The sequence below is a fragment of the Perkinsus marinus genome (assembly GCF_000006405.1).
Source record: "Perkinsus marinus ATCC 50983 genomic scaffold scf_1104296950662, whole genome shotgun sequence".
NCBI lineage: Eukaryota > Perkinsozoa > Perkinsida > Perkinsidae > Perkinsus > Perkinsus marinus.
Window position 1 is genome coordinate 13,810 of NW_003209533.1, and position 19,018 is coordinate 32,827.

Here is a 19,018-nt window from a genome sequence, read left to right on the forward strand (position 1 = left end):
ATCCAGTATCTGATGTTTCCGCATCATAAGAACGCCAAACGCGCCTGGTTGATGCCGCCTGTGCCTCACAGAACATTGAGCTGGATGAAAACAATCTATCACAAAGTGGTAATTAGTGGTTACTAACCACATATTCCGTCCTATCACAATAAAAATCCCTTTGAGGTGTTCGACTTGTTGACAGTTTCTTCTTGAGGGTGCTCGTTCGAGGAAGTTAACTTCACGCATGAGCACCGCACTTAGTCGTCAGCTTATTTGAGTCAAGTGATCTGTCTAAGAAAATGATTCTGAGGTCGGTTCTAAATCAAGTATGCTGCCTATCGTATGCAGAACAATGATTCTTTCGAAGCGTGATTACGCTGTCGTGTTTACCTTGAAGTCAATTAGGAGCAAATCTGCAAATAGGTGTGCGCTTAAACACCGATAGAAGTTGATATACGATTGTAAGCGCTGCGTGGCACGCAGTGCGTGCAGACATATGGGCGTGTTATATCTGCCGATGACAATTCATCATATCATAACGGCCGTACGCGTATTATCCTGCAAACCATTGGTTTGAAACCAAATGGGGGCTGTATGAACGTCATACTATGACGATGTTTGGGATCCTGCCTCAGACTCAAACACGCGGGAACCGTGATATACCGATCTGTTGATGGTTAATTGGCGTTGAGTGTTGGGCAACCATAAGGTTGACCCATTTCACTGCATGGTGAGAGTAGCGGAGAGCACAAGACGAGCCACGATGATATTAACGCAAGCAGTGTCTTAGTCGCCGAGTCGGTCTGATTTGATTTGATCCACGCGTATGTCTTCGGAAGCCAATCAAAGTGCTCACCTCTCCGAGTCCGAGAAGTCGGAAAAGCAGACTTCCCGAGCTCGAAAAAGTTTCGTGCATTCAAGTGCTCCTACTCTCCGAGTGCCGAGTCGGAGTACTCGGAGCGCCACTCGAACTTGTAACTTCCGTCTTGGGACATGCTCCGAGTCACATGGCGTGATTTATAACACGAGTACCTTTGAGGTTCAGAAGTTAGCGCTCCCCATCGTCACTCCAACCTCACTACTTCATCTAACCACTTATACTAAGGCCACTCACCTGAGCGCTACGACCACCACTTAGTTCACGTCTGTCTCGAACCCTACAACGAGTCCACTAGAAAACAATCTGCCAGATACCAAAAGCTTTCTCTTACGATGCTTGGACTATTGAAGCACCTACGAGCTTAGATAATTTGTTGTTGAACATCACTCTCAAGAGATATTGTACACGTCAGCATCTTGAAAGCGTAGCGACGGGCCCCGCTCGTGTTTCCTCCGAGTTGACTCGTTAACGAAGGTAAAACCGATCATTGGCGACGTTTAACTTGACTTGCGAGTGCTGTTCACGAAGCGACTGTCTTCCTGAACTTCGTAGCGAACTCCCACCCAGACCGGTGAGAGATAAATATTGCGTTGCGACTCGCAACTTGCGATCTTGGCTAAAAGGTGCCTCAAGAAGGCTAGACCTAAGCAGGTGTTGTCGAAACAGCAACATATTGTTAAATTTTCTTTGCTCTTTCTCTCTTCATCATTTCGTTAGAGTGTGCCTGAAGACGCTAACTTAACACTGTCAACCAGTCAAAGTGGCTGTTGTGTAGCCCAGTGACTGTTGCACTTCGAAAGTGCACTGAAAGATCGGCCGCCGGTCTCACACTTATACTTACATTTCTTACATTGGATCTCACAGGCTTTTCAAGTCCTGCAAGTCAAGCAGACTGCCAGTCTGAGACTGGGATGAAAGCACTGTCTGTGAAGTTGCCCGCATGCCTTGTCTGAGGGGAAATTGATCTCGGGGTTGTAGAGATTACAACGTGTAGATTATCTCAAATCTCTTATCAATGAAGACTGTTCCACCTCGACGTTGTTATTACGGATGGTATTTGATAATCAAATTTTGATTATCAAATTTCGATAGTATCCATTTCTTCTACTATTCGTGTCCGTATTGCTCTCCGACTCACACAAACTCAAAATCAGATCAGTGTTGCCGGAAGTGGCGAATCAGAAACATTCGTGACATCACTCCGTGAACATGAATCGTGCCTTAGCCGCCGGAGACAAACGGCCCAGCGCGGCGGGGTTGGCCCGAACCCCAGCGCTTTCGAGAGAAGATCGCCCCTGAGGAATTATCTCCAAGTGGAGAGTGCTTACAGGCGATGTTACATACCACATCGAAAACCTCTTCCGCTCCGTCGTGTAACACGGTATCCAATACGCGAACAATCGCGTTGGCGAACATCACAGCTTGACGTGAATTGCACCTGAAGAACAACAACAGACATGTCCAAGGGCTAAGGTGCTTTGCTTTACTCATCCAATGAGCCTTTGAAGGTTGATGCCAATGCAAGCCACCAAGTTGCATCACCTACACGGAAATGTCCCGCGCCGAACCTGATGAAATCGAGCTGCAGAGCAGTTGTCGGGAAATCCATCATACGCCGCCAGGCTCGCTTCCTGCAATCCCAAAGTGGAGTTGGAGGCGGCCTTAGCGATAAGTTGAAGGACATGTTGGATCAGATCATCTGCATGAATGTGCGCCTTCGCCCACGAGTAGCTGCAAACAAATAGTCGCACTTATACAACGACAATGGTCAGTTTCCTACAGTATCATAGAGGCTTCACGAGGCGTTAAAACCTCCCTGGCTTCCGTTTGACGCTCCGCGTGAATGAGCCGAATCAGTATCGCTTCGCCGAACGCTGCAAATATCTGAGTAACTTTCCTTGATGCTGTGTAGCTTCAAGTAGACCAACCTCCGGTTCCCTGATGTTAAGGAGAGCCATCGCATGCGTGCATGTAACAATTGATTGCATTCCACGGTCAATCTCAGCTTGTCGCGGTCGCCGGGCTGCGGCCAGTGATAGTGCCTATGTCGAAGTCTGCTGTGAACTGAGATCAATAAGCACTCCCTACAATGCGATTGAGGCCTGGTAACAGCGTTCGATCAATCAACTTCACTCGATTATGCGACATCAAATGATGAGGAATTCTGCTCACACTTGATAACAGCAGCGATACGATACGCAGCGGTGCCTGACAGTCCAAGATAGGCGGGGCGGGTGAAGGGACCTACGTGACTAACAATGTACGTGTGCAGCTGCTCGCCTTCTTCAGTGATACCAGCGATCGCTATCTCAAGCATATCTTCCAGGGAACTCAGAGCTCCGGAAGCTCCTTGATGAGAAACTAGTTCACTGTGAATGCGTGTCGCCCCGGAGAGCATCTGATCCGCACGTAACGAGACAGAGAGATGAACGACTCGTAGTAGTAGTACGAGAGCTATCCTTGTGGAGTGAGTGTTTGGACTACATCCGAGTCTGACAAATGAAGTTGTTCGCCAATATAAATATAATATTTCCATTACCAGCCATTCTACTGCAAAGCTTCGTTACGGCCTCACACCCCTCCGGACCAGACAAGGATATATTCTTTGCTAAGCAGTTGAACAGTATCGATACTCCCTGGCTCGTTAACGTGTCCGCGATCTCGACCTGAGAGATTTTCCATGATTAACGGAGGGAAGCATGAGATTGGTGAACGAGTTGCGCATAACGGTTCGGGTGTAAAATTGGCGATCAGATATAGGATTGTTTCAAGTGAAATTCTCTCCTATCCTGAGGCGCGTTGCAGAAAATGTGAAAAGAACATATCCACATCTGTTCATGACAATGAGAAAACTCCTAGCAAATCTTGGGACCTTCACGAGGTTTATTTTCCAAACATTTATACCGCAAGTAGTATGTGCAAGTAGTGAGGATACTTCCGAGCTCAGCTGATGAAAACAAGTAACATTCCCACATCGACCGCAGCCTAATTGCCATTGTTTACACATCGTGCTAGAACAGCTCTTTGGGCTCCTTCAAGTTCCGGGCTTATCGATTCTGTTCCACACACAGCTGGTGCTACCATCACTAGTTGCTGAGCGTTCATCCCGGGCAGAAGGCGGGTAAGATGCGTGGTGATCACCTGGAAGAAAAGTGCAGAGGCCCCTCTGAGAAACGAAACCTCACAGGGCATTCAGCAAGATCGATTCCGAACTTGTTGATGCCGTGTACCACTAAGGAGATATTCTGCGCATTGTAATCCTCACATTTCAGCGGCCCGCCTTCCAAGTGTCGGTTGAGTAATTTCCGTATCTGCTATCAACCCAACGTCGTTATCGACTTCTCAGGATTCCCACCAACTCACGAAAATATTGCAGTGACCCTCGCTGTCTCTGCCCTCACTCATACGCCTCTGCAAAGCGTTAACAACGAGAGCGACATCCCTCGGAACCATACGAGAACAGACTATTGCGCCTCGTCCTGAGAGCACAAGTTTCAGACGTGCTCGGTAACTGTTTTAAACTCGTCTTACTTGTGTTTAAACAAAAACTATGAGATTCCAATCAGCGCTCCCACAAAGTTCTCAGGGAAAGTAGGAATACCCAGTGTTAGAATATATATTCACTTGCCTCAGCTGAGCTCAGGACTTCCCTCACAAATCATAGGAGTTTACATACGAATTCGGGTATATGAATCGTAGGAGTGTACAGAAACCAATTACAATTTGTTGAATTTTCCTCAGAATCTTCACAAATCTCACTTACACATGTAGTTGACCATGTGCATATTTTCCCACCCCATTCCTGCCCTCTTACCCAGGAGCTTCCGCCAAGTCACATCATCATGGGGACCATTCCGACTGCATCTATACATCATAAACGACAGTGTGGCTGAAGGAAGAGATAATAACACTTGTTTTCGTCGCCTCAAACCATAGGGGCTTCCTACTGTGTGATGCCACTGGGATTCCTGCCAAGGTTTCATTGCCAACAGGCATCCCACAATCCGATACCGCTCGGGACATTCCCCGCATGCTTTGGTGGGAAATAAGTGACCGACGCATAAAGGAAAAAGAGAAACTCAGAACGTGGCCACTCTCATTCGGCTCCAGCAGGAGCTTCCACCTAAGTTAAACGGATTTCAAAGGTAAATAATAACGAGCTCGGCTCGTCGAGCCGGAGTGCTCATGCATCAGAAATGGTAGGTTTTACTCGAACTCAAATCTGAACGGTTATTCACACAAGTCGTATTATTCTCCTCCCTAACACTTATCCTACTTTCTACTAAATGTATTCATCGTAGTGTTGTCCTAGCTAATACCACAGAGATGTCAGTAGCTAAGTGAGGTCACATCGCGGACCATACATCAAATCTGACCACCCTTATCGGCAATTATACTTGACGTTGTACTACGACTCTCAAAAACATACCACAACTATAACGGTGAGGTCCTCAACGTTGTGCCTAAAACACAAACAACTATCCCTCACAATAACGCCCAGTCAGGCGCTTGCCTCGGACACAGCTTCTACACTTGGTGGGGTCCACTTAATGTTGCCGAATGAAGCTACTCCCGAGATCCCAAAGGCTCCCTTTCCTCCTCGGCCCTTATATCCACCATAGTAATATCCAGAATAATTCGGCTTATGATATGCACTAGAGTAGCCTCCAGCCCACGACGGGGAAAACGATCCCGTATAGTATCTGTGAAGATTAAATCTGATATAAATAATAAAATGGAGTTTCACGTATGATATGAAAACACTAGTGAAAAACATACTCCACAAACCATTGCATAGCGCGAATATCGGCTTTTCGCAGAAAATTACGCCACGTATCCTCATGTTAGTTCGTCTCATAATATCATATAATTTACCGATAGCCACACCTATACCTAGTGATATATCAAACGAAGGAGAACTCACAACCCTATGCATAGGTTAATGATAACGTCATAACAATATTGATAATAAATACGATAACATATATTCATAAATATATAACACAGTGGAGTTTCACCCGTTTAACGTGAAGTATTGTAATACTCCATGTAACTTCTGAGACGTGTATGTCTTCACAACCGACAACACAATATCTCCCTAGTAAATATGTTTTTCACTAGTGTTTTTATATCACGGCTGAGTTAACTCCAGTGAGTTGAGCCACAACAAACCGTAGCCGCATAAGTGAGGACAACGTGTAGTCCCGACTGCTACCCGGAAGCCATCGCGCCTTTTCCTTTGCCCTTCCCTTTCCCTTTACCTCCCTTACCACCATACATAGCAGATGTTGGCGAATCATTGTACCGTACCTGATATCAAGTTTGTCGCGCGCCACAAAATACAGAGATTCGCCCCTACAATTGAAAGGTAAATCGCAAGGCTACAGGGTTCGATCTAAGGACGAAATCTCGCTCGCCCTCGGACATTTTCTAAGAAAGTTTATGCCATTTTCTAAGGAACTTCTGCCTTTCTCTAAGGAGCTTCTGCCTTTTTCTAAGGAACTTCTGCCTTTTTCTAAGGAACATCAGCCTTTGTCTAAGGAGCTTCTGCCCTTTTCTAAGGAGCTTCTGCCCTTTTCTAAGGAAGCCACCTCTCCACTAGTAGGTCCTTCCGGCCTTGTTTTGCAGCTTCGCCTTCGGTTCGGGTTTCGGGTTGCCCTGTCCGGTTTTGGGTGGGGTTTCGGGTTTCCCTTTCTCCGCTTTCACCTACAGTCCTTTCTTTTCTTTGCGGTTTTGCGGACCCCCTTCTACTACGCAATGCTTCTTAACCTTTCTCTGAAGGCTTATCAGTTGGTAGTTAATAACTGATACCTTTGCCGACTTCTTCAATTCTCGAAATCTTAGCTTTAATCGAACTTTAATAACGATAACTCAGCACTTTACAACCTTATATTATCGTTACCCTCCGCCTAGCTGGAGCTCGAGACTTCGGAATTCAGTTCCATACGCTACTATACAGATAAGTACACTGAAGGGTACCAAGAAAAGCCAATCGGCGGCTACCGTGCTGCTAGTACGGTAAAGTGATAAAAATGGGCGAGCGAGATTGTTCCATTGGGAATGGAGATCTTCCTTAGATTTCACCTTTTAACATTCGCCCTACTGTCTCAATGTGGAAGTTTATGTTTGATTTCCTCAGAACGGAACTCGTAAGTTACCTCACCATATTATGAAAATCCACACGATTTTGGGTAGGGGTGTACAAAAACCAACGATGATTTCTCATAATTTCCTCCGAATTTCCATATTTTTACCAACACATGTAGTTGACCATGTGCATATACTCAAATATAACTACCTTCTCGGGGCCCTTCTCAAAGTACCGGACACCACCAGCCGGCTCCGCAGTGAGAGTAACCCAGCCGAGCGGAGCCGGAAAACTCGGATGAGAGGGATGGCGGATTTGTATGCGAATGATGCCACTTTGAAGCACCTGCGCGTGACATAATGAAGATTTAACATCAATCACGTAAACCATCTAATATAGTTGACGATAAAGTGCCTTCGAGTCATAACTAGAGACCTCCAGAATTCTTACTATCCGTTGACCGCACTGTTCCACGATCTCGCCGTTGGTGATGGAGGCAACAGGAGCTGAGTCCGGCTCGCAAGTTGCCCGGACTAGAGCATCTCCTCGGATGGACCGCCACTTGTATCCATCCTCATTCCCTAAACAACACTTGCCATTTAACAAATTCAATATGGAAAAATATTCACATGCTCACCGACATGAGTTGGTGCGAGTATGAAAATTCTGAAGAAATTTTGAGAAATTCTTCTTCTTATTTCTACCCGAAGTCACGTGCAAACTCCTATGATAAGTGGGGAACCTACTTAGCTCAGCTGAGGTAAGCGAACATATATTCCAACACTGATCAACTTTATCTTCTCGTTCTTACTTTGCGGTGTCGTCACCGGCGGTACGTTGAAAGAATTCCGACGAGACTGCGGTTGTGTCGGAGGGGGTAACGGCGGAGGAGGAGGCTGCCGATTAGCGACCATCGAACTCCCATTTCGAGCCTGGGCCACATACCTGCGAGACCATGCCATGCCCTCAACATCATACGAATATTATCGCAATATTAAGTTGTTGATATCTATCTGGTTATTATCATTCGTTAGTATGTAATGGAATTCCACGACCGTGATATGAAAAACACTAGTGAAAAGCATATTTCACGACTACTGCATATCACCGCGAATATCGGGGTTTTCGCAGAGCATTACGCCACTTCACGTAAAACCGGTGGTGAAACTCCAATATATCACTAGATAATATGATATAAATATAATAAAATTCCTATAGTATTGCTCCCTACCCTCCTCCCAACTGTTGCTCAACTGGTGGCAGACCCCCAGGCTGGGGGGCGCGTAAAAGAGGGGGCCGATAAAGGGCTGGCGTCGGGGACCGAATCAAAGGACCAAGAGTGCCCTCTGCAGCGCTCTGACCAGGAGAAAGACGTCTGAAACAATCAGCATATCAGACGCAACAAAACAGAGTGAAAACCATCGGCAATTTCCTACCCATTAAGTGAGGCCTCGCCAAGTGACCTCTTCTCAGTGGCAACAGCCCTTTGGTTTAGCTCTTCCCGTCCGACAAGTCGAATGGGATTTCTATTCTCATCCTGGGTCCGCACAGGTGTGCATACTCTCTTGGCATTAACCGCATCAGCCTGCTGAGCGATGCCTCGCATTTCTCGACGCCTAAATGTTAGAAATGCCCTCACCGGGGATCGAACCCGCGTGTAACGCTTACGCTATCTTGCTCGGTCCATCTGAACTGCACGCATGCTCATCCTCCTCTACCCCTCTTTTCGTCCCGTTGGTGGTGACCTCGGGACACGACGAGCTCGCAGGGGCCTGCCCAGTGGCCGCTCGCAGCGCCTTTGAAAAAAGCCCACCACCTGAGACCAGCGGGAATCCCCAACAATTCGCATTCTAAAAAACGAAATTTCTCATATGCGTTCACAGTGTTGGAGGAATACATGTCTGCTTTCCTCAGCTGAGCTCAGGAGTTTCCTCACATATGAAATTTCCAAAATTTCAATATTGTCATCGAAACATGTAGTTGACCATGTTCATAATTTCCCACACCGCCACCAACATATTTTTAGGTCTAATGTGATTTTCGGTATCCCCAGGTCCCCACCTCGGGGCGGGGCTGCCTTCTTGGACCTCTTCACAGGGTGTGCCACGCCATGCTCCTCACAGTACTCGATCAGCCACTCCACCTGAATATCAAAGTTCATCAACTCCGCAGACGAAGACTAGAAACACTCACAAAGCTCTCCGCGTTCTCCTGCAAGAACTGCTCCATCTCAGCCACCATCTCGCTCACTGTAGCCTGTGTTTGCAACACGCACGCTGCGTACCTGCATTCAGAACTTCACCATAGGTTCGGATCGCCCTCGAGGAAGGGGGTACGGGCACCCTATGCAGTGTAGCGATACGAATATGTAAAACATTATCAGGCAACTTCAAGTGGTCCAGCGTGACAAGCAAAAGGGAGATAAGATGATGGCTGGAATAGCTGTAATACGGATCCTATACATATGGAGGATGAACAGTGGGTGATCTACTACTCCAATACGCCTGGCAGGACTTTCCTTGCCGCATAGTACAAACTCATTTACGGTAGAATGAGTGTTCCCTATTCTCCCACATCGCATTTGAACAACAATCCATAAACACATTCTTCCTTACTCTGCCAGCGTCGCCCTATGCTCCTTAGAGGCCATCCCTTCTCCGTAGCTCATAAGCTGCTCCGTAACTGCTTCCTGAACCGCAGCCTCTTCTTCAGGGGTCAGGGCTGATGAAGACGACGACGAGGCCGACGCGGAGGTGGTGATGGCGTTAACGCGACGTGACGGTGCCGCCGATGCCCTAAGGCTTTCCTCAGCCGTCGGTCGCATCGTCATTAGCGTCGAAGCTGCAGCACCCCCCGAGTCACGTATCAAGTCACAACGCTGAAAACTCATGTAGTGGAATTGAAACCTTCCCTTTATGCTCAGAGCAGTGACTTACAGAACTCCCACTCGTGACAACTACTATAGGGAAAATAACAATATTGACGATTGACCTCACCTGGGACCACACAAGTGGCGTTTAAGGAGAGCGTAGGGAGTTCCCGATCCTTCTTCCTCTTCAGCAGCAACAACGACAATCCTACTCTAATATAGAGCACCACGAGAGGGCTCATCGACTTGCCAGAATGTTTGAAAGAGACAGCGAGCAAAAAATAATAAAACATCACCAGTCGGCATACGGCGACAACAGGGCAAATATGTGGACGGATTGATGACGATAACAACAACAGCAGTAACCTCAGCTTCTCGCGCCACGAAATTCGTTCATTACGAATTCACTGCACATATCCCATCGACCATGATGATGATCAACCATCGGCGCACTCTTCAACTCGTGATCAGGGCCTCGGGCGTCGAGGAGAGAGAAAGGGCACCACCAACATTCTATGTAAGAAGGGCCCTCTACACCATACCATACTGTAAACAGAAGTGATTTCAGCGGCGCGCGGTACGGCCCAGTTTCCCTTTCAGAATTAGCATCAAATGGCATCATCAAAAGGAGGATGAGTCGTGCAGTAAACCAACGTGAATGGTACTACTCCAAGTCGCTCACTTCTACAGCGGACGAGCGCTTGTAAAGATAAGAAGAACATACGTGTTGTTCAGAAATCAAAAACGGAGCTTCCCATAGAAGAGAACCACCAAAGTAGCCATCGTACTTGCAGTCGATGAAACCATCAAACTCTCACATAGGAAGCACTGTTCGGCCAGAATACTATCAGCACATTTACAAAATATTTTCACAAGGTAGACCCATGAGCCAACACCACCCCAGAGGGCACCAGCGCTCTTGACGAGCTGTCTTAAAAGGGACGGCGCGCGAGGGGGAAAATAGGAGGACTAGGACCCGCTTGCAATGATACACGCATTCATAATAATAACAACCATGCCTCCCCTATTGACCTCTCGGGCGCCGAGGCAGAGTGCTGGTTCACTGGCAAGTCTACAGCGTTTTCGAATATATAATGATATTAGTCATAATGAGGCAATGCATGAGCGCCCAAACCAGGTGCGCCCATTAATACAGCAAAACTAGATTTCACAATGTGATGATGATGATGATGTTGATCATACACTACTTATAGAATTAGGATCTGAACATGGAGTGGTATAGATTCGTGTCTCCACAGAGGGGTGACCCTACTTAGCCTTGACCACCACAGGGGTGCGACACCTTCCACACTGCCTTAGGGATCCAGCTGGGACGAAGTAAGCCTGAGCAACATAGAGTGTGAAACTTGAATGCCGAGTGATGTTGGCCACTACCGACAAGCCAAGAACCATCGGTCCTATTTTCGGGTCGACACCTATGATGTCCACAAGACTACTGCACTTCGACGACGATGACGCGGCTGCTGCGGCACAGGACGGCGTTGAGGACGGAAAGGAATTCACTAAAGTGATAACTCACTGATAAGACTACTACCAACTACCGATAAGTGCAAGAATCTGTACCACAGATGTGTCACCAATTCGACGCGTTGTGTCACCAGAATTTCTCCTAGGAGCCTCCTTGGCAGCCGGCTGCTGCTGCTGCTGCTGTTGCCTATTCCGTCTCAGAGTGAAGTCACTCTGAGGTAGAGTATCATCAACCAATAGCCGATCGAGCGTATCGCCCTTCAACAGCCACTCAAGCTCCCGACGCTGACAAAAAATCATATATTCCCATACCACTCCTTCTCGAAATCATACTGGTGACTACCAGTTCAGTCGGTGTCGGTGCCGATGCGAACAGGCAGGTCCTGGCTTCCACGCCTCCTCGACGCAACGCCTGGGCAACCGCGACATCTTCATATCGGTCGCCTATGAGCACCTGAGAGAGACCGCCATAAACACAATTTTCTTTCTCCTATTATGTGACACAGCGCGGTAAAACATGCGATTTTTTGCGGAAATTTTTTGGGAAAAAATTGTTTTTCGCTGCTGTCGACCTCTATACGAGTTAGCCTATATACTCCCATTATTAGTGAGGAAACTCTTCCTTGCTCAGCTGAGGAAAACGAACATATATTCCTCCGATAGCCATACCACTCTTCGGGGAACTGGCTTCAAAGTCGGCACTATCGAGAGCACTGTCGCGAGCTTGGTCGACTTCAAGCCCTTGTCCTCAGAAAAATACAGTCTGCGGAATTTCCTACTAATCACCGACAGTTCTCGACAATATCTGCCAAAGATTCCTCCTCCACCACCGCACGCGGAAGATTTTTCTCCCTACTCTTTAGAATGCAATATAGTGACCTTAGCGAGCAAGGGCACGACCTTGGGCATGTACAGTTGACACGACTCGTGCACCCACCCCGGAGAACTGCTTGTTAATATGAAAACATACGGGCTTGCCAACACTATTGCGCGCGACTAACACCACCGTATGCACGCCGAGAGGGCAGGCGGGGTTAGTTTACTAGAACTTCAATAACGATGTCCTGTAGCTGCCCTAAGGACTCTTCTGAGCCTGTCGAGTCCAGATTGCCCTCAGCTAAGAACGTTGATGGTAGAATGGTGTCGTCCCAGTCGCAAATCTGAGGTATATAATCGTTCCACTATCCCTCACCGTTTTACGACCAATCGACACACAGGGGCGAAAACGTCACAGACTCCCCCCACCCGGGACGTACAATCACAGGCGGGCCGCAAGACTCCGCCTGGCTATCTCGAATTGTGATGTTTGCAGGAGGCAAAGACCCACAAATTGCCATTTTGAATTCTACTATTTGAGATTTGCGCAATCGGTTCAAAAATGGTAAAGCCGAATCGCTTCGCTCCGCTGTGACACGTGCAAGGAAGATGATGGGTACGACGTATCTTGGAGGTCGCCATTGAAGATTCAAAACAGGTCCGTCTATGTACCACTGGTTTGTCTCTGTAACAGTCATTCACATTCTGTCATGTCGAAGGAAGAGCGACCATCTGAAGAAGTAGCGCCACTCGACGGCTCCTTTTCATCAGCTTCAACGGACGTTGGTCAACGACACACTTTACAGGCGATTTCATATCCCCTACCGAAGATGGCTGAGCGAGATGCCCAACTCGCTGATGAGTTCTTGAGGTACGCTAATTCTCCGACTAGGTAGTATTCCGCATGTTGGTCTCAGGCAACTAGATGCTAAGGCCTCTAGTACCGTTTTCGACAGTCCCCATCGGTGCTCGAGGACTGTCGACCGGAAGAGGAATCATGCGAGAAAACGGTGACACGCATGATGAATTGAATCTGATGAAGTCCTGTAACTGCTCAGATCATCGACCACTCGGCCGAGTAGTTTACAATCCCTCACCTTGGAAGTGGAGACCATCGATGAGAAAATCTCGGAGGCTCGGAAAATGGGGCTCCTGAGCGATCCAAATGTTGGGAAAGCCACCGCTGTAAGGTCAATGGCAATTCTCTCTCTTTACTCAGCGTTGGAAAAAATGAGATTTTCCTCATTTCATCTCAGGCTGGTCCTCCCGACGTGTTAGTGAATCTGACTAGGGACAGAAGCTTGACCACGCCCAACAGCGCCAACTACCTTATGACGCCTCCAAGCCTTATGGACTCTCCTACACCGGTAGTATACCGCATTCTCATCGAATCACTACTGACCGGTCCCCCAGGTCCTCCTTCATGCCAAAGTCATTCGTTTCCTATGGGCATGGATTCCCCTGGGGAGTTACAGACTCACTTACTACCCCGCTGGGAAATTTCTCCCGTAATAAGGGCAAAGTGACGACGCACATTGTGTTATCAATTCTGTCAGGTCCTCTCAGTTGACTCCTGTACGGTTCAGTCCGCTCTGGGGACAGCAAAATGATGGTACCGGCGGTGCGGCCTCCGAAGGCATCATGGTAGTAAGTCTATGGCATGTGCATAGACTTGATGTTTTCCCGATCAGCCCAATAGCGCCTTCAGCAGGAACAGTTCTACTGGCCGGCAGGGTAGTCGGAGCGTATGGAGTCGCCATGCTGACCGCTTGCTCCTAGCTGTACGTTTATGATCCTATTCTGTCGTTTGAGACTGTTCTTGGCAGCTCGGTTCGCCGGAGTAGGCAGTGTTGTGAAATATGTCTATGGTCAACCACATGTGTTGGTGAAATTTTCGTAAATTCTTGTGCACTTTCACCCGAATTTTTTGGTGAATTCTTGCACTTTAGGAAATTCCTGAGCTCAGCTGAGGAAAGCGAACATACTTTCTCCGGTAGTTCGTAATGTGAAAGTGTCTTTCAATTCGAATGGAAAAATGAACTCTCTCACGCTCTCCGGAGACGCACTTGTACATTCGTGGGTGGAAAATTTGGTCAACTCTGTTATCTCTGAGGCCTTCCTTAGTAACACCTGATATCAATGTATTGATTACAGTTCCACCCGTGATATGAGAAACATATTTTACGACTACTGCATGGCGCGAATATCGCGTTTTACACCGAGTTTAACGTCACTTCGCGTAAAACGGGTGAAACTCCGTCATTGATATTAGGAGAGCGTTTATATATACACAGTCTGCATTAGTAATAAAGATATTCAGGTTGATAATTTTGTATGGTGGTTTAGGTCACAGAAAGCTACCCGTCGTTTGGCATCGACAGGTTGACATCTTCTGGCGCGCCCTCAGAATTCTACCGAGGGGAACATACGACATTCGTGGCTCGGCGGCGTCCCTTGTCACTCTCCGCTCAAACAGTTCTGGGTGTTCCCCTCGTCTCAGCAGTGTGGGCAGTAGCGGTGTAGGAGGTCGTCGGAAGTGACCGAGTTGGGCTCATCTGGTCAAAACTCAGGACTTTCACGTGGCCGCAATTCTTATCGATCCCTCGAGCGTTCAGCGGATCCGAAACGGTACTTATAATATGGCTAGTCGCCCTAGTCTTATGGATAATAATATGCACCATTCACATCTTCTTGCTGAGACCAGTAGTGACCCTACTGCTTCTGCTTGTCTATTGTCATTTCCAATCCTTTAGTGGCAAGTTACCTGTTGCCGCGGTCGTCGGATAGTTATCGAGACTCGCTGGAAATCGATAGCTACCAGGTTGGTGGAGCTCCTCAATTCTCCTCCACCAATGCCGATGCCCGGGAAGTCTCCTTCACCATTGAACCCCCTACCTCGAGATGACTTCAGACAAGTAAAGGCCGGTCTGCTGTGGCCCGTCCAGTATTCTTTTCAGTGGAAGTCATTGATCTCGACGATCTTCGTTACAGTGGGCTTCATATGTCTATTGGTCACCTGTATCATGACACTAGTCATGTACGTACTCCTTTACTTCCCCTTATCCACTGCTCAGCTCTCAGGTACAAACAATGTGTTGAATGTGGAGGTTGTAACCCGTCTAATCCTGATGGACGATTAGTCTATCCTGATCCAGCGTGCTATGACTACTATATCGATTGGATACCAGGTGCCACAACAGACCACAATGGTCATTTACCGACCCCTCAAACTCGTCCATGGTTTCCAGTAATGAGCGACAGCATATGCCGACTATGATAACTCTTCAGTTAGCTTCTCGTTTAGGTCCCAACCTCGCCGCCGGCTCAGCAGGCAACTTGACCTTGTAACCTTTCAACTGTACATTGATAACGCTGTGTTCATATTTCGTCAAGCAACTACAATCTACATTGCCAGTGCTTGTTTCTCTGAGCATCAATTTTCACTATTTGCATAGTCGCCTTGAATGACTATCACCCCACAGTTGCTTCTCTTGCTGCCCTCTAGTGTTGTGCACACAGTGATCATTCAGGAAGTGAAATAGTCTGATGGAAGAAGTGACATCTTCGTTTCTTGCCGCCAGTAGCTTTCCGTTTGGGAATACCCTAGGATTCGGCAGTAGGAGCCATACCAACTTCATTGCCCTTTCCCTCTCCTTTTTCTCCTCCTGAGCTCATCCCCATCCCGTACACAGACCCTCGTTTAGATAACAGACATACTTCATATACCGTCATGGTGGTCATACATCCTGTCCCCTTCAACATAAGAGCTCTTCACAAGATTCGAACCAACGACCGTCAGCATAGGAACTATGCGCTCTACGATTAGACCACTTTAGTTACATTCAATCGAAATGTCGCCATTCTCGACCACCGACTTGGTGTATTTGCTTCTTCTGCGAGCATTTCGGCAACCTCATCCTCTTGTCGGCAATTTCATCCGATGGAAATGAGTTCAACTGGTCATCTGAGCGCTCGATTTCAAAATGTACGGGCACGACATAGATTCCATCAGGCACTCCGTTTCGCCTCGTTACTCATTCGTATTCGTCTGCACTACATTTGACGATACCTGCTGCCCACAGTTACTTATGATGGGTCTAATGCGAATAGTCTACCACTTGAACCCAGCAACTCCCATCGCAGGCCCCAATCGCATCATCATCATCATCATCATCCAACTCTACTGAGTTATTCAAGGCCAGCTAGTGCTCTCTGTCCAAATTGGGCACTTGTCGTCTGTTATCATTTAACTCTCGGATGGCCAGAGAGGGCGCTTATTTAGGTATCGGCATAGACCTAAATACCGCCAAGTCTTCATCCATCTCAGCTCGAAGGCCACACCCTCTCCCCCCGACTTGGAACTTAACACGAGTATTCAATACTGTAACGCTGGCTTTGATATAATTGTAAGTGTAGTTCGTTCTAATGGTCATCCAAACGTGCTCACTGAGGAGGTCGACCTGTCGCCGCTTGCTGTCTATGCAAAGATGCGTAGTACTGCTGCCACGCTGCAGCCATACCATAGGCACTACCATAAGCAGACGAAGATTCCTGAAGAGACATGTAGTCCTCAAAGGCAAAATTAAATCATACCCCTGACGCTCCCTGACCACGTGCTGCTTCTGCAGGAGGTGAAGGGCCCCCAGCTGGTACAGGGGACTGCTGAGGAGTCATGTATCCCTGGGCTGGCTGCTGTCGCTGGAGTAAACCTCCACCATATTGATGCGAGTAATAGCCTCCACAAGGACCTACGATATCAACATTACCAATCACAAGGTATTCGGGTGCACAGACCTCCAGCGTATGGAGGTGGCTGTTGCTGGTACTGGGGCATCATACTATTCCCAGCGCTGTAGCCTTCCATCTGGGGTTGCTGCCAAGGCTGGCCAGGAGGTGTCGAATAAGCCTCTGGTGGTCCACCTTGCATACCATAGGACCGAGCCGTGGAAGGAGGACCTTGCTGCTGCATATAGGGCTGTGGGCCTCCACTCCCCATCCGTCCACGTGGAGCACCATCACCACTCCCAAACAGGTAAGGAGGGAGACCATTGGCCGGTGCTGCCTTCACTACGTGAGCGCCCTGACACAACTACCTTCCGAGACCATCGACTCCATACACCTTACCGCCAGTCTCTCGTTGATGAATCCAACCACAGTTATGATCCCATCGTGTGGCCCCTGAAGGGACACTTCTCGGTACGGGCCAGCGCCACTCTTGGAAATCTGTATATCGCAGCTACTGTCTTCCTTCAACCGATTGATGATCTCCCCACCACGACCGATGATGGCTCCAACACCATTGGATGGAACCTGATAGTAACAATACACGGCACTCACACTCCTCACGATAAAACCGGAGGACGATTCGCGCTTGTTACGGTATGGCTAAGGCCACTGTAAAACCGATTTGTACAAAATCGGTTTTATATTCTCCCGGATTTTCGCTGTAAACAGTCCCATACAATTCCACCGGATTCATGCGAGACCACGAATCAGGACGAGCCTCGAAGCCAGCGTGCAATACACACCAGCACTCTTTCGCCTCTTATCACCTCGAGTATGCAGAAATCAGCAGCAGCAGAGTTGTCGTTCCAGGCACCCTTTCCCCCACCCTTCATAGGGCCTCCAACTCTGCTACCACCAAAACCACCCCCACGCTGGTAACCCGCATTATAAGAGTTATCAAAACCTCCTCTCTGGTAGTCGTCGTAGTCCATCCTACGCCGTTTGGTCTCATCGTAGGATGGAGTCGAGCTGAGTCTCTTCTGAGATCGGACCTCCGGGTGGCCAACTTCATATTCAGAAATCAAGTCCGCGCACGTAACCGTGCCAGCCACAACCTAGAACCAGAATATCAATACCCTCCCTATGGTTTCCGCACCCACCTTGTTAACCAACTCTTCACATTTATTCACAGCCTCCTCAGTGCCAACACAATTTACAGTTCGGGGCATGCCCCTAGTAGACCCGTGGTACTCTGCTGGTGGTATGGCCTGTTACAACATTTTAGTTTAACCTGACACGCTTCGCTCCGCCTGCTATATTACCCTAATTTCGAGCCGAGCTCCGGAACGCTCTTTGATTCTAGCCAAGGCGACGCCCTGTGGTCCGAGCACCTCCGAGACCTTGCTGTCTGGAATTTCAAAGAATCGTTGAATTTCACCATCCTTGGGCTCCAGCGGAGATATTTTCTCGCGAATGGCGTCAACTGCAGCCTAAATTTAGGGAGCCATAACGAATAGAAATACCCCCCAGTGAAGTAAGTGACCGACTTGCAGCTGCTCCTCACTCTGGGCATCAACATAGAAAATGGTATAGCCCTGCTCACGCGTCGACTGGTCGCCCTAAGAGCCAAACGAATGACCCCAACTGAAAATCTGCGGGAAAATTGGTACGACAGCGTGCATGAGCACTGAGAACGCCTGGAAATAACGCGGCTCATTTCCCATGAAACGTATAATATCCTCTGGCCGCCGACGGTGACATTCCAAGACAATAGAGATTGCCAACACTAAATGCCCAGCAGCATAACTTCTTCACATAGCGTCACTAGCCACAACACGTGACTTTATTAAATTCATATCAGTGACCCCGATCCGAAAGCGTTCGCCATTCAGATTCCCCATATTCGTCCGCTTGCTTTATTTCGGCGCATCGGCGCACCCTTCAGTGGCAGTGTCCAACTCCTAGACCCTGTTTGCCGTCCTTGGGAAGATTCTCAGACCTCCGGAGCTGCTGCTGCTGCTGCAAACCTCTGATATGATCACTGCATAAGGGACCAGCACTCACCGACCAGCAGAGACCCCATATGATTCGAGGCCGCCCTCTGAACCATCACTGTGAGTTCCTATATCCATATTTCTTGTTGCTCATTTCCGCGTAGGTGACGCAAGGC

At 48.1% G+C, this 19,018-nt stretch overlaps 4 protein-coding genes across 4 annotated transcripts in view; 1 reads left to right on the top strand and 3 right to left on the bottom strand.

Annotated features, from left to right (window-relative positions):
* Nucleotides 1-2,058: 2,058 nt before the first annotated feature.
* On the bottom strand, nt 2,059-4,924 carry Pmar_PMAR020034 (hypothetical protein; the record flags this gene model as incomplete). Its single annotated transcript, XM_002777899.1, has 14 exons — nt 2,059-2,157; nt 2,207-2,300; nt 2,350-2,430; nt 2,477-2,593; nt 2,643-2,746; nt 2,791-2,904; nt 2,951-3,070; nt 3,111-3,181; nt 3,402-3,528; nt 3,866-4,003; nt 4,048-4,173; nt 4,226-4,341; nt 4,677-4,751; nt 4,810-4,924. The coding sequence occupies 14 exons, from the start codon at nt 4,922-4,924 to the stop codon at nt 2,059-2,061; spliced, it is 1,497 nt and encodes a 498-aa protein (XP_002777945.1).
* A 2,045-nt stretch (nt 4,925-6,969) lies between these two features.
* Nucleotides 6,970-12,656, bottom strand: Pmar_PMAR020035 (hypothetical protein; the record flags this gene model as incomplete). Its single annotated transcript, XM_002777900.1, has 19 exons — nt 12,564-12,656; nt 12,351-12,467; nt 12,164-12,303; nt 11,977-12,112; nt 11,651-11,761; nt 11,439-11,592; nt 11,215-11,342; nt 11,093-11,163; nt 9,947-10,032; nt 9,566-9,671; nt 9,144-9,234; nt 9,012-9,093; nt 8,619-8,766; nt 8,387-8,566; nt 8,182-8,325; nt 7,762-7,895; nt 7,401-7,531; nt 7,161-7,295; nt 6,970-7,020 (listed from the first exon to the last, which is right to left on the bottom strand). The coding sequence occupies exons 1-19, from the start codon at nt 12,642-12,644 to the stop codon at nt 6,970-6,972; spliced, it is 2,226 nt and encodes a 741-aa protein (XP_002777946.1). The 5' UTR covers nt 12,645-12,656.
* A 297-nt stretch (nt 12,657-12,953) lies between these two features.
* Nucleotides 12,954-14,509, top strand: Pmar_PMAR020036 (hypothetical protein; the record flags this gene model as incomplete). Its single annotated transcript, XM_002777901.1, has 8 exons — nt 12,954-12,994; nt 13,041-13,133; nt 13,182-13,308; nt 13,380-13,490; nt 13,537-13,631; nt 13,680-13,767; nt 13,835-13,857; nt 14,470-14,509. 8 exons carry the CDS (start codon nt 12,954-12,956, stop codon nt 14,507-14,509), a joined length of 618 nt encoding a protein of 205 aa, XP_002777947.1.
* Nucleotides 14,510-16,885: 2,376 nt separating this feature from the next.
* Pmar_PMAR020037 (hypothetical protein) overlaps nt 16,886-19,018 on the bottom strand; it is a gene marked incomplete at both ends in the record, with an annotated part of 2,468 nt that continues 335 nt past the window's right edge. The window contains 6 exons of the mRNA XM_002777902.1: nt 16,886-17,203; nt 17,248-17,433; nt 17,676-17,963; nt 18,009-18,116; nt 18,171-18,338; nt 18,396-18,467. Of these exons, the coding sequence (XP_002777948.1) occupies nt 16,886-17,203; nt 17,248-17,433; nt 17,676-17,963; nt 18,009-18,116; nt 18,171-18,338; nt 18,396-18,467 (1,140 nt within the window). The remainder of the gene's footprint in view (nt 17,204-17,247; nt 17,434-17,675; nt 17,964-18,008; nt 18,117-18,170; nt 18,339-18,395; nt 18,468-19,018) is intronic.